The sequence below is a fragment of the Mercurialis annua genome, linkage group LG2 (genome assembly GCF_937616625.2).
Source record: "Mercurialis annua linkage group LG2, ddMerAnnu1.2, whole genome shotgun sequence".
Lineage (NCBI taxonomy): Eukaryota > Viridiplantae > Streptophyta > Magnoliopsida > Malpighiales > Euphorbiaceae > Mercurialis > Mercurialis annua.
In genome coordinates, this window is record NC_065571.1 from 731,847 (window position 1) to 746,837 (window position 14,991).

Genomic DNA, 14,991 nt, shown 5'->3' on the forward strand with positions numbered 1-14,991 from the left:
ATTATAAAAGTTTAATGCTGTAGAAAATAAAAATAAAAATAGAACTATTTGATCTGCTAGGACTTTTAAATAACCAATTTATTTGATACTAAATGTAGACGGAGAGAACAACCTTGCATTTTGATTTTTCCTTTGATTTTGTCAAATCAATATCCAATTGAATTAAGAATTTAAGATAGATTTGACTCTGTTAATATAATGGAATTAAATATGAAAAAATGCACTACAAAGAATTCTACTTAAACCCAGCTAAGCTTCAGCTACACTCTTCATATCTTCTTCCTCCCTCTCTCTCTCATCTCTTCACCTTCTCTCTCTCTCTCTCTTGTAAAACAATGGCAGAAATTCTGACTGAGGAGCAAATTGTTGAGTTTAAAGAAGCTTTTTGTTTGTTTGATAAAGATGGAGATGGTAATCAATATTTATTTTCTTGCTTAATTATTACTACTATATATACTTTCATATAGTAAATAAATACTATAGATTATAATTTAATTAATTAATGTGTACAGGTTGCATTACTGTAGAGGAATTGGCAACTGTAATTAGGTCATTGGATCAAAATCCAACAGCAGAAGAACTTCATGATATGATTACTGAAGTTGATGTTGATGGTAATGGTACCATTGAGTTTGCTGAATTCTTGAATTTAATGGCCAACAAAATTAAGGTATATTTCTTGTTAAACTAGATTTAATTAAATATGATTAATGTTATAGTATATGATTTTTATTTTTATTTTGTTTAATTAGGAAACTGATGCAGAGGAGGAACTTAAAGAGGCATTTAAAGTGTTTGACAAGGATCAGAATGGGTTCATTTCGGCTAATGAGGTAAATATATCTAGGGTTTGAAGTTTGAACTCATTCAAATTTACTAATTAATTTATTTTATCAACTTAATTATAAAATTTTAAAAAATATGTCAACACTCTAAAATTTAGTTTTGTATGGTCAGATTGTGAGGATAATTTATCAGTAGGATCATGATATTTATAAAATTTAAAATGAAATAATTAAGATGTTAAATTGACAGATTTTTTTTTGAAGTTAAGAATTTAAATACCACTTTTATAATTAAGCTAAAAGCAAATGTGTAGTAAAATGACAACTGTGTTTGTTTAGAGGGACGGTGTTGATAGAAAATATAAAGTTTAAGCACTTATATTTAATAATACAATTATACAAGTACTGGCAGCACCATAATGTTAGACAAATGAGCTTCCTAAATAAGCAGTACTATAAAGAAAATAAATTATATTCATCACTATATTGTATTTTAGTGATTGGAGAAATTCCCCTTTACATCCACACGAAAAACAAAATTTACGCTTAAAACTATAATTCCAACATTACATACTTAACTCTGTTATAGCTTTAGAAACTTATGATGAGTAAATAAGGAAAATAAATATTTTTTATCATTTTATTTATTTTATAGATTGAAGAAATTCATGTTTACTGCCACGAGAAATAAGGACTCGAACATAATTTTTTTAAATTTAAATAATAATGTTTAATCCTTTCAAAAACTGTTTCATTTTATTATTTTTGCATTATAACGCCTTTCAGATTAGAAATTGGAGTAAAATGATTAAATATATACACGAACATGAGTTTATCTTATGTTCCTAATTTAATATTCACCTTTTTGGTATGTGTAGTTTATAAAATTAATTAAACATGAATCCGTAAAATAACTAAGATCTGTACGATTCAGTATGCAGTGAACTATAACCATGTTTGATGCATTTGAGGATAAGCACTTGATTAAAATATTTAAGTTAGCAGGAGAGATTCTATCCCAATACTTTTAAAAATTACTACTCTTTCTATCCCAATTTAATTAAAAAGATTCTTTGCATATTATTCCCAAAAGAAATATATAGATAAAATCTAATTTTACTTTTATATTTTCATATTACTTGCATTTTCTTTAAAATTTTAATAAAAGCAAATAGAAAAAAATTAAGTCAAAAGTATTTTAACAATAAACATCAGGTCTAATAGACCAAAAAAATTCAATTTTTTTTGACTTGATAACCATTGCGTTAAATTTTGCATTTTTATTCAAGACGTTAGCCGCGGTTTTAGCAAGTTTTGCCTCAATCAATATAATAGTGTGTCCTCTAAACCTATGTAACCTTCATGCCGTAAAAAACAGGCCAGTGAAATTTAGGATCACTTTTTGACCTTTTGCAACCCTAAAAAAAACTTTAAACTTTACAATTTTAATTTCACTGATGCGAATTGGCTAAAATAGTGCGAACGTTTGAAACTTAGCTAAAATTGCAAAGTTTTAAAATTAGAATCATAAAAAGTAAAAAGTATTTAATTTTTTTTGTTCATTAACTTCAAAATTATTACTCCGAATGGGCCACATAAGAAAAATGTATTACATAGATTAAAAGAGAGGGAATTATAAATAAGTATGTTTAGTGATTCATTTAATGTGTTGATGTGCAGTTGAGGCATGTGATGATCAATTTAGGGGAAAAATTAACAGATGAAGAAGTGGAGCAGATGATAAAGGAGGCTGATTTAGATGGCGATGGTCAAGTTAATTATGATGAATTTGTTAAAATGATGACAATCGTGGGTTAAATCTACCCTTTTTCATTGGTTCCCTATTCAAGATATAAGTGTTGTATTTGTCACCTATCATTAATTTTATTTGTTGTTGTATTGTTTATCTTCATTAGCATTAGCTAGTAAATTAATTATTAATTTGTCAATGACCAAATAGTAGAATGACTTTAAAAGTCTTCATTTGATTTGTTCAAATTATGTATTCTATTCTTTAGTTTCTAATCTCATTTTTCTTTCTTTTATTATAATAAAAATGAAAAAATTAATGATAGTTTGAATTTGAAATTCATCATAATATAAAGTATATATATGCACTTTGTTGGGTTTTGATTTTTAAATTATGTGGTTGTTTTTTTAGGTTTAATGTGAAAAATTATAATTGAGAAATAAAATAATCAAAAGTGTCGCTATAATTTAAAATTATATAACTACAAATTATATATATATAGTCATAGTTTAACGTCTTATATAATCCTTGATGCGTCAATCAATGATCTTTAAAATATTAATCTCTATATCTCAAATTGAGAAGTACTATATAATATTTTTTTATTTTGAATATTAAACATCCAGTTGTTATTTAAATAATTAAATACTAATATATATATTGTATATCATTACTGGTTTTATTATAATATATTAAAAAAATGACATGTCATTACCAATATATTAAAGTAATAAATAAAACTAAAAGTCATAAATTCCAACTTAACTAAATAAAAATTATTATAGATTATTAATTTATTAAATCTAAATAAATTACTTATTATTTCTAATATTACATTTATTTTGAACTGTTTATTAATTTAAAACGAATGCATTATTTTTTTTATTAAAAACCCCATAACTATAGTCTATATTCTTGAACTAATTAGAGAAGGGACAACAACTTTATCCAAAATTTCTCCAACTTTGATTCTAATAATAGACTTTGACCCATAGCCAATTGGTCGGCATGTCACTTTTTTTCCCCTAGAATTAGACAAAGAAACTTTTCTTATAAAACTTGTTCCTTTCCCATTTTAGATTGGCAATTGCTACTCTTTGACTAATTTCCCCAGCCAGAAAAGTAGATAAAACTCAGATTTATTCTTCTCAAATTCTTAGTCAGAGTTTGTCACACTTCAATTGTTCAACATCAAATCTCAAAAGCATTTTAATTGATCATGTGTTCTGAACGGGTTTTAATTATAAAACGACACTTTTAAGCCTTCCACATTCAGACTAATGCCCACTCAAGCCAGATAGGTTCTTTGCGGGAGGCAAAATTCTAACCCCAAATTTTAAACGGATGCATACATGAGTACGGTTCAAACCCGCGACCTCACTTAAACTAAAAAAGCGCATTACCAATTCATTTACAACTTGGGATTTCAAAAGCATATAATTTAGTGAAAGCATATAATTGAAAGACAAAATATTTATATCTGCCCACGCTTTAATAATTTTATCAAATATATTGATTTTTACAAAAAAAATTCCTCTCTGAAACAGATTCTACGTTCATTTTGTCGATAGATTCTATCTAATTTATTCGGACTTCAGAGAACTCAAAACTAAATCCTATTCTTAAACTAAACTATTAATCTAATTTATAAATAAAGCTATAATTAAAATATTATTAATTTAATTTTAACAATTTAAATACATTTTTTTACTTTTTATATGAAAAATATTCCTTATATATTTCTAATTAAAAATATTCTAATAAAAGGCAACAAATAATTCCACTAAATTATATTTTCTCTACAAATCAAAATAAAATAAAATATTTACTAATGAGTCTAATATCATAAAATTGATGGTCTAAAACTCGGTGTGTTTGACCTTTCTTTTCATTCCTTTGCACTAGACTTGTTTATGGGTCGGATCTGGACGGGCATTATATCTACTATTCAAATCCGGTCTGAACATTATATTTATATGAATTTGAGTCGAACTTTTTTTTGCATATATGCTAGATTTTTAACAATTATAAACCGAATAAAATTTTCCTACAATCTTGGTTGTAGGAAACTCCTACAACCATTGACATAACAATTATTAATTGGCCTCTTTCAACACATTTAATATATTTATAAAGTTATAATTTTAGTTCCTATATTTTATTGGAAGTTATATTTTAATTATTTAGAGTTTTTTTTTTCAAATAATACTCCAAAACTATAATTCTTGTTAACATTTTATCATGAATGAAAGATTAAATTAATAAAAATTAACTCATATATTGATAATAATATAGTCTAAATTTTAATTTACTATTATAACAATTATCTAAAATCATTTAAGTGTAACTTACCATAATTTTAAAAAACAAAAATGGGATAAATATATATTTATCTAAAATAATATATTATTTTTAAAAAAAATTATTAATAATTTTTTTTAATAGCTGAACTTATAAAAAATTATTTTTAGTTAATTAATTTAATAACTTTTGTTAATTTCATTTTTTTAATTTCATTCCAATTATTATTTTATTATATGTAACACTACCATTTAAAAAAACTAAGCCATATATTGTGTGGACATGTTTTGTGTAAAATATAAGAACTAAAAATGTAATTTTGTAAATATATTAAACTAGTCGAAAGCCCGCGAATTTGCGCGGAATTAAGGTTATATATAATTTAAATTATAACTTAATTCTAAAAAAGTAATATGAATAATTTCTAAAAAAATAAAAGTTTCAAAATGTGTGATTTAATAAAATAGAGAATAAAAATCTAATGTAATAATCCTTGCAATTTTAAAATAGTGATATCTATAATACATTTTATATTTTATATATATTTCTTCTACCAAAATTATTTTTTATCCGTCAACGACATATCTTTTATATCCTTACGTATCCCTGTATAGCTACTACATATAATGAAATGCGAATCGAATATCATGTTTTTCAAAATTTTACGATATTTATTGAATCTTCAGATGTAATCTGGGTGTCCTGCCATAGATAATAAAATTGATGTTCTTTTTTATTATAAAATGCGTATTGGATTAATACTGCATAGGTAAATGCTGCATATTACTCTTTTTTTTTATCATTAAACTGCTTTCAATTGTGAAGTTCTTGTTTTAATTTTTCTTTAAAAAACATTGATAAAAATTTCAATAATAAAAAAAGTATATTTATTTTTTATGTTTTTTTTTATATTTTACTATTATATCTTATTGACTTTATCTAACATGACATGAATTTAAAAAAAAACTTGAAATGTAAATTCTTTATATAGTTTGAATTGTGGCTTGCCCTATAAAATTTGAGTGACTTGTAAAAAAATATAAATTATTAGAATATGATGTGTTTGTAATTAAAAATAATCTATTTAATTCATTATGAATTTTAGTGAAACTAATTCTAAAGGCATATATTTATTTAGTCAATTACGATCAAGACTCTCAATAGTATGTGTTATCTACTATAGCATATCATTTTGTGCAAGTTAATCAAAGAGATCAAATTGCACTCATATCAGTTCTCTATAGCTAACAATATAGATTTCTTAATAAAATAGTGTGTCGTGAAACTATAAATCTTAGAACTAATGGTGATCATGCATGTTAATTATAAGAGCACATCAGTGCATAAACTTAGCCAAAGGAACGAATTTATAGTTTTAAGCATTTTGACCTCAATTGCACCTCTAGCAAAATAAAGGGAGTGAACTAACAATCAAAACATGCTTTTTTACTGAATAATGAAAAGGACAAATTTGATCATTAAAATGCTAACATGACTCAATCCTTAAATAGTATGGCAATAGGGGGATTTCTAACCCCAAATTTAGAAACATAATATAGATGAAAAGAAAAGTAGGTATTTTGATTCCATGTATGATAATGTTTAATTAAAAAAAAATAGTTTGAATTGTCGTATCATTGTTGAAACCCGTTTAGAACACTTCACGGTTTAGACTAAAAGTACATAATAGCAATCTCACAACTAAAATATATAATCATCGTCCGTGGTTGTTCTTCAATTGGCAATGCATTATAATCCTTCAACGATGTTTATGAAAGAAGAAAATTGAATGACAAAGATGATTATTAGTGAATAATTTGATCTCACATGACTATATGCATGCATTTACATTTAAAATAAATGCATTGTTGAAGATCTTGCGGTAATATTTGTTGGGAGTGCACCAATTACTTTTCATTTACGAATTTTCATCATAATACAGTAGATAAAAAGAAATCGTGATACATAAATTGGAAATAAATATGAATTGTAAGAGAATATACCTTTAAAATGATAATAAGAGTAAGGCTTAAATGCATCAAAAATCATGAACTATCGCGTGTTTTTGGTATTTAACACGAACTTTTAATTTTGGCTTAAAAATACATGAACTTTCAACTTTTTGCAATTAAGACCAAGTGTGAATTTTTTTTTTTAAACGGCGTCGTTTTAGGTCCAAAGCGGCACCGTTTTACGGCCAAAACGGCGTCGTTTTATGTCCGAAATGGTGTCCATGTTATTATTGCAAAAAATTGAAAGTTTGTGTATTTCTATGCCAAAAATAAAAGTTCGTGTTAAATACCAAAAACACGCGATAGTTCGTGATTTTTGGAGCATTTAAGCCTAAGAGTAAATGGAGTCCTAAGAGTAGAAAGCAATCCGTTGATTTTTGTATATGCAGCATCAAATGAATTCGGTGGTTTCACCATTATTTGCTGCAGTTTCAATTTCTAATATGTCTTGGATTTAAGAAGTTGATGTAAATTTCGGAGTTGCTGTTCTTTTAGGTTAATGAAGTTGATGTAAATTAAAAAACTTAACTTCTTACTGATTGGGGTGTTATCCTTTTGTACCAAATTTTTCAAACGTGATTTATCAAATCTAATTAAAATAATTCAATTAAAATAAGTATTTTGAAAAAAATAGGAACTCACCAAAAATTAAATAGATGTTTTTAAAAAAATGGGAACTCACCAAAAAGTACTATTTGGTGAGAATGAATGAGAGGGCTCCGTTGGTCCTCTCAATTATATAATATATAGATATAGATATATTAAAAGAGGCCAATCAATAAATGTCATATCAATGGTTGCAAAAATTTCCTACAACCAAGGTTGTAGAAAATTTTATTCTTATAAACCCGTCCATAATAAAACAAGATTATTCTGGGCTCGAATTTAGACCAAATTTGTGATAAGAAATATAAATAGTCTGGATGGATAGAGTCTTTGAAACCGGGGAGAGCGGCTGACTGAGCCTAGGTTGTAGCAAGCCTTTTCTTCTCTTATGATCTTTCTAATTGGATGAAAAGAGCGGTCCTAAATAAACCCTTTTTTTTTTTAGAACTTATCCAAGTCCTCTTGGACGTGCCTGGACATATAAATAAGAATGAGTGTCTCGAAAGGGGAATAAAAGAACGAGTAGCTTTTCAAGTGCTCTGAATCTTTCATATTTTTACTCAGGTCTTAAAATTTTATGTTACCTTTAAATACTCAAAAAAATTGATAGACCAAATTAATTCAATCCAATTTTTCTTCAACAAACAAAAGAACAAATTGCATCTTTGTTAAGAAAATATGATAAAAACTTACAAAAAACCCAAAATCAAATCAATCACAACTGCATAAGTTATACAAACTTACTCTTCCTGACTACAAATAAATACCAATCCGCAGTCTCTCAATCTGTTGATCAAATCTCCAATTTTTGAAAAAACTTAAAATAAAAATGGAAACCAACCAATGTAATTTCTTGAGGCGGTTTATCTAGTTAATCACAGTCGTACAGCACATGCAATTGGCGAAAAGAGAAGATCTACGCTTCTGCTTCTCTTTACTTTTCGATGGCGGTGCCGTGATTTCCTTCTTCTTATCTAATTTTGATCGGTTGGAATCCGTTTTTTCTGCCGGAATCACTTTCTCTTCGATTGTATTTTTATCCTGGAAAAGCAGTGGAGTCTTTTCGAATTCTTCGGTTCTGTTTGTTGCGAATCGGAGATCGAAATCAAAGCTCTGAGATTTTCGAATCTCTGCATTAGCAATCAAATTGTCAGGATTTGATTCGGTTCTGAATCTTCCCGAAACTTCTTGTGGCTCAAAACCACCGTCTATTAAGACAGGTGTTTCGACTTTTTCACACCGGTCACTGATTTGTACTGTGGATTCTGATGAATTAGCTTCTGTCACCTCCGCTTGAAATTTCTTTTCAGGAACCGGTTCGGTGTGGTGACTCACTGCAGTTTCTTGTGCTTGAAAACCATCACTTTCAAAGATTGGCATATCGAACTTTTGATGTTGTTCACTGGAATTATGTGCTGAAGCTGACAGGTTAGTTTCTGTCACCATCTCTGTCGCCACCGGAGCTTCAGGTTTCTCCATTGCCGACTCAACGTTAGAGATTGCAGTCTCTATGGCATGGAAACTAAAATCTGTTGCAGTAAAGATGTCACTGCTGCACAATTCTTGAGGATTCCCTTTGGATATCTCTTCCCCATTTATAACGTTTCTGACGATTAATTCTGCTGGAAGAGCTCTGAATTCTGGATCCTTCATCAGAATCATTTCTTCAGAGGCCTCATAACGGTTATCAGATTGCTCAACAGCCTCAGCCTCCTCGACTTGACTATTTCCGTTGATGGCTTCATCAGGAGCAACACATGCATCGAGTTTGCAACATTCCAATCTGCCTTCACTGTTTTTTTCATCGACAGTTGAAGAAATGGCTTCCAACATTTCAAGCTCATCATCCTGAATAGCATTTCTTTCAGATTTATCGCAACATTCTTCAAAAACCGTATTTTGATTGTTAGAATCCTCAAGAACCTTTAACTCCTCATCGACCTTAAGAACATCTCTTTCAGATTTCTGGTAGCATTCTTCAGAAACTCCATTATGATTGTCAGAATTCTCAACGACCTTTATTTCCTCATCAACCTTTAAAACATTTCTTTCAGATTTCTCGGAGCATTCCTCAGAAACTCTATTCTGTTTGTTAGAATCCTCAACAACCTTTATCTCCTCATCAACCTTAAGAACATTTCTTTCAGATTTCTCGCAGTATTTCTCAGAAACTCCATTCTGATTGACGCAATTCTCAACAACCTTTATCTCCTCATCAACCTTATTAACATTTATCGCAGAGTTCTCGCAGCATTCCTCAGAAACTCCATTCTGCTTGACGTAATCCTCAACAACCTTTATCTCCTCATCAACCTTAAGAACATTTCTTTCAGATTTCTCGCAGCATATCTCAGAAACTATATTCTGATCGTAAGAATCCGCAACAACCTTTATTCTCTCATCATTCTTATTATCATTTATTGCAAAATTCTCACAGCATTTTATAGAAACTCTATTCTGGTTGTCAGAATTCTTAACAATCTTTATAACTTTAAGAACATTTCTTTCAGAGTTCTCGCAGCATTCCTTAGAAACTCCATTCTGATTGTCAGAATCCTCAAGAACCTTTATCTCCTTATCATCCTGGCACTTCTCGTCGCTAGCAACAACATGAGTGATGAAAGGATTGAGATGCGAAGACTGGGGTTGCGATGCATTTTCCTTTTCGAACTCTGGTTCTCTGACCAACTGATAGTCATCATGCATGCTGTCTGCACAAGTTGATCCTTTGTCTGACAGCTCAAATTCTTGAGTAAGAACAGTGAACCTGTCTTCAGGTACAGAAATTATTAGTTCTGTTCCATTCACTTTACTTGCTTTATCTTCAATATTGACATCTGCTGAATGATCTGATGATGCAGTTGTTGTTTGGCTCAAATTTTTCTCATTCGCAACATCAACTTCAACTTCAAATCTATCTTGAGATGCCAGTTCTTTCAGTAAAACCTCATCCCTGTCCTCTCCCACGTCTGAATTAGCGCGAGAAACAACAGTTGCTTCGAGCCTATCAGATGTGTAAGTATCTAACAGGTCGCCATTTTCTTCGCCATTGCATTCAATACTCGATCCTGCCATGTCTTCAGTTTTCCGTGAATTTATGCTACCTTGTTCTAACCCGTCAGAACTAACTTTCATCAATTCAGGTTGGTCGGAAATTTGCTCCATGAAATCGTTTGATTCTGGATCATTTGCTGAGGATATTGCAGCAGAATCTGAATAAAATAGGATTTGAAGATCTTAAAGCTGACTCTTGCATGTTCTATGCAAGTGTATGCTATCAACTACTACTTTATCTTGTAAAATCATAAATTTCTACATTAGAAACCATAGATTTATAGGTAAAAAAATATCAGAATGAGTTTTAGTTAAGTAGATTGATTACAAAAGCTAACCTGTATTGAAGAAAGACTGCTCATCAATCAGACTATTGTTCATATCCACAACGTTTTCTTCCAAATCCGACATTATTTGCTTCGCATGATCTTCTAGTTCCTTTTCCAATGAATCTGCAGGTTGAATTTCACTTTCTTTCCCATCTTGTTCATCAAAATTGTTTTCAGATTTTGGAGATTCAACAAAAGAATGAACTTCAGGATTATCACCTCCTGCCCTTTGATCATCAGAGGATAACCCAGTTTCTTTCTGATGGTAATCCTTAGGTTCAATCGTCGGAACCACGTAATTTTCTCCTTTTAAATCATTCGCATCAACAGGTTCATTCATAGACTTCTCCTGACTTTCAGAATTATTGTTATTTTCTTCTGCATTATTACACCATAAAAAACATAGTGTTAGACAAAAAGCTCAACTAAAGTAAATTTAATAACTGGAAGTCGTACGTTAATTAATTACCTTGCAAGCCAGATGAGTTATTGTTGCCCATCTCATTTCCCATATTCAACTATCCAAATCCTGCAAGTGCAAATATAAACGACGCAGTTTGATGAGAAATGAAGGTACACAAGTTCAAGGAAATATAAAACGTGAAAATCAGAGTGTACGAGTCAGAAAATTAATACCATGATGATGATGGTAATGATTTTCACATGGGTGTTGCTATAGAGATTGGACGACAATTTTGATTTCGGCTACATTGCCAGAGTGTTACTACTTCATTATTCATTTACGTTGCTTAAAGTATAAGCCTTATTTTGGGTCACTGGTCTTCCAAAACTTCTACTTTATATTGTTGTTATTCTATGTGTCTCATAAATTTTAGGGAGTAATTAATTCTGAAGATCACTGAATTTTCGAGTTTTTTCATTTCGGTCACTAAACTATTTTTTTTTTCATTTTGATCACTGAACTTTCATTTTTTTTCATTTTGGTATTTTCCGGCCAAAAATACTTAGGTGGCAGCCGGAATTAATTTTTTTTAACCTGAAAACTTGCCATATAAGCATTATTTGATCTAAAAGCTCATTTTCAAAGTGAAATTATGTATATGTGATAAATTTTCAAAGTAAAACTTATAAAATCCAGTTTTCACATGTCAACTTCCGGCTGTCACCTAAGTATTTTTGGCCTGAAATACCAAAATGAAAAAAAATGAAAGTCCAATGATCAAAATGAAAAAAATAATAATTTAGTGACTGAAATGAAAAAACTTGAAAGTACAGTGATCTTCAGGATTAATTATCCAAATTTTAGGGATAATTGTAAAATGAAAAACAAATCACTTTAAAACCCCTCACATTTGTCTTAAATCACACTTGCTGTTTTTAGATTTTAACGGCAAAGCGACTTGATTTCACCCTTTTTTTCTTCTCTTGTTATTTCTTTTATCAATTATTGGTCGGTTTTTTTCTTCTATTCTCTCGCTCTATCCGTTTATTTTCACTCCTGACATTGCTAAGTAATTAAAGTTCAATGTCGGCAATTCCAAATATGATTTATGTAGACTATCACTGACTTGCCTTCATCATTGCCATCAAATAACCTTTTTTAGGACCGCTTCCAACTTGCCCCTCACAAAAAGAAAACAAGTAAGAGAGTTAATTAATAATGTATTTTTAGATATATTGATCAATTAAGGATAATACTTTTTCTTTTCGATCAATTAAAAATTAAACTATCTATTTTTTGTCAATTAAGAATACAATTGGATACATTAAAAAGAAAAAAAATTAGTACAACTGGATCATCTTGGTTTTAAAATTTGTTTATGTTGTACAATTGTATCATTAATTGACATAAAAATAGAGAATATTATTTTAATTGATCAAAATAATTAAATGACTAAATAAATTATTTGATCCCGAGTTAAGCTATAAGAGCTATAATCTTTACAAAAAAAACTATATATTGTTATACAGCAACTTAGTTATGATAAACCTTAAAAGGCATATTGTAGGGCATTTTCTTGTTCACCAAGAAAGGACATATTTGATTCCTAATTTTCTGTTGCTTTTCACAAAGTAAAAAAAATAAAAAAATCGTTGTTGGTGGTTGATAACAATCTACGGCGATTGGGTAGAAAATCATGGAAAAGTGCTATTTGATTTTATCCGAAATTACCTCTATAAATTTAATGTCCTTTTTCTTTTGATAAAAATCAAAATATAGAATACTCATCGTAGGAATTAAATCTACAACTTAACAGTTTGCCTTATAGTATTAAAATTTATAATTTAGAAATGGTTATAATACTATAATGGTAAAATAGAAGTTTGGCATAAATTAATCCATTAAGCTACCATTATTTTAAAATACACATGTTGAACATAGATTGATTTTCGGTGTAGAATGATGGAATTTGAAATAGTGGGTCAAGAATTGAAGATGTCTTGGTGTAAAAGCTTAGTCTAGGGACAGATACTTGTTTGTTTAAGCCAAAATCGGACCCTTGTGTTCTTTCTTTTTCTAATTAGTTTAGCAGAATATGAAGAAGAGTTGGTGGAAATCCAACTACATCTAATCTTTAATCTTTATTTAATAGAACAAAGTTACTTTAGCCTCTTAAATAATGATTATCACATTGTGTCAATGGAATTAAATTGAAATAATATTAAATTTGAACTTGACCCGCTTATAAATTGAAAACAATTAAATTTTATTTAAAAAATCAAATAAATGTTTGAAAATTTAATTCTAATACAAAAATATGAATATTATTGTAAATATTATAAGAATAAAACATAAATCAATTAAAGATCAATTAAATCTATGGGATTGTAAAGTTAGATATTTTGACATTCGAACTTAACTTGATACTCTATTAAAGTAATTCAAGTTTGAATCCAACTTAATTATTATTAAGTCAATTTTAAATATTTTAAAGTTAATTTAATTACCTTACGAGTTAATTTGAGTCAGAGTAATTTTTTAGTGTCCGCCCAAAATTTTGATACCAATTTAATTTTAAAAAAGTAATAAATTGTAATTCAAATGATATATACGTTTAGATATTATTCTAGTAAGATCATTGGATTAATTCCTCTTACGATCATCAAAATTCTCCTCTCTCAAAATATATATATTAAAACAATTAATTTGGTGAAGTTTGATGGATTAGGTTCATCAGGAGTCAGGACAAGCATTCATCATCACCAATTTTTTTAATAAAAATATCTTTATTTGATTTCGGTAAAATTGTTATCCTCTTCCACGGTATGAGAGGGAAAAGCCTGTTTGAGGTTAGGCTATGAAATGGGCCTTATAATTGGACATGAGCTACATTTCAGCCCATATTGGTATGAGTGAGGCCCATGTTAATATCATATTCAACTGCTGCAGTATTTCTCAGGGACTATTGATGTTTGACTTGGAAATTAACTCTCTTTTTCTGTGGAAATCGCATTGGCATTGGTTTCTAAAAGCTCCTTGTATTGCAGAATCAGATTCTAATTCTATTCTCTGACCAATTTAACAGATTTTTCATTTAATTATATTTAATTAGCAAAAAGATAAATAAATTATTATCTAAATTCTATCATTATAAAACACCTGATCTTAAATAAAAAATTCCATTTCATAAACATTAATGCTGCATATGTGTACTTAGCAATAGCTAATAACATCATGATTTTATCAATAAATTGTACCATATTAAATGGGGTAAATAATAACATGTTAATGAATACATCTTCCGTATTTTTTAGTTGTCCATTTAAAAAATATGTTTATCTCTAATTAGTTACTCCCTCCGTTCTTTTTTAGTTGTCCATTTAGCAAAATATTTTTATCTCTAACTAGTTGTCCATTTAGAATTTCAATGTGATTTTAACTATTATTTTCTAAATTGACCTATTCCTAATAAATGACTCCATGTTTTTATTTAAAAAGTATTTATTAACTAATAGGATTATACTCCCTCCATTTTTTTTTAGTTGTCCATTTAAAAAAAATTACACATATCAAGATAATGCTCATTTTGTCTTAAATTACAAAGAAAAATACTAATATAACCCCATTAGTTAATAAATGCTTTCTAAAGTAGAATATAGAATCATTTATTAGGCATGGGTAAATTTGAAAAATAAAGATTAAAATCACCTTGAATCTCTAAATGGACAACTATTGATGGAAAAATACATTT

At 28.7% G+C, this 14,991-nt stretch overlaps 2 protein-coding genes across 3 annotated transcripts; one reads left to right on the plus strand and one right to left on the minus strand.

Moving 5' to 3' along the window:
* The first annotated feature begins 215 nt into the window (after positions 1-215).
* LOC126667278 (calmodulin-like protein 8) lies at positions 216-2,802 on the plus strand. The gene is made up of 4 exons (XM_050360251.2): positions 216-411; positions 513-670; positions 753-833; positions 2,466-2,802. Exons 1-4 carry the CDS (start codon positions 219-221, stop codon positions 2,601-2,603), a joined length of 570 nt encoding a protein of 189 aa, XP_050216208.2. The 5' UTR covers positions 216-218; the 3' UTR covers positions 2,604-2,802.
* A 5,255-nt stretch (positions 2,803-8,057) lies between these two features.
* On the minus strand, positions 8,058-11,599 carry LOC126666733 (uncharacterized). 2 transcript variants are annotated; one of them, XM_050359591.1, is made up of 4 exons: positions 11,474-11,599; positions 11,307-11,366; positions 10,847-11,215; positions 8,058-10,645 (listed from the first exon to the last, which is right to left on the minus strand). In XM_050359591.1, exons 2-4 carry the CDS (start codon positions 11,347-11,349, stop codon positions 8,322-8,324), a joined length of 2,736 nt encoding a protein of 911 aa, XP_050215548.1. In that variant the 5' UTR covers positions 11,350-11,366; positions 11,474-11,599; the 3' UTR covers positions 8,058-8,321. The 2 variants fall into 2 exon arrangements, with proteins under 2 accessions (XP_050215548.1, XP_050215547.1); XM_050359590.1 differs by having other exon boundaries at positions 8,058-10,666.
* Between the last annotated feature and the right edge of the window lie 3,392 nt (positions 11,600-14,991).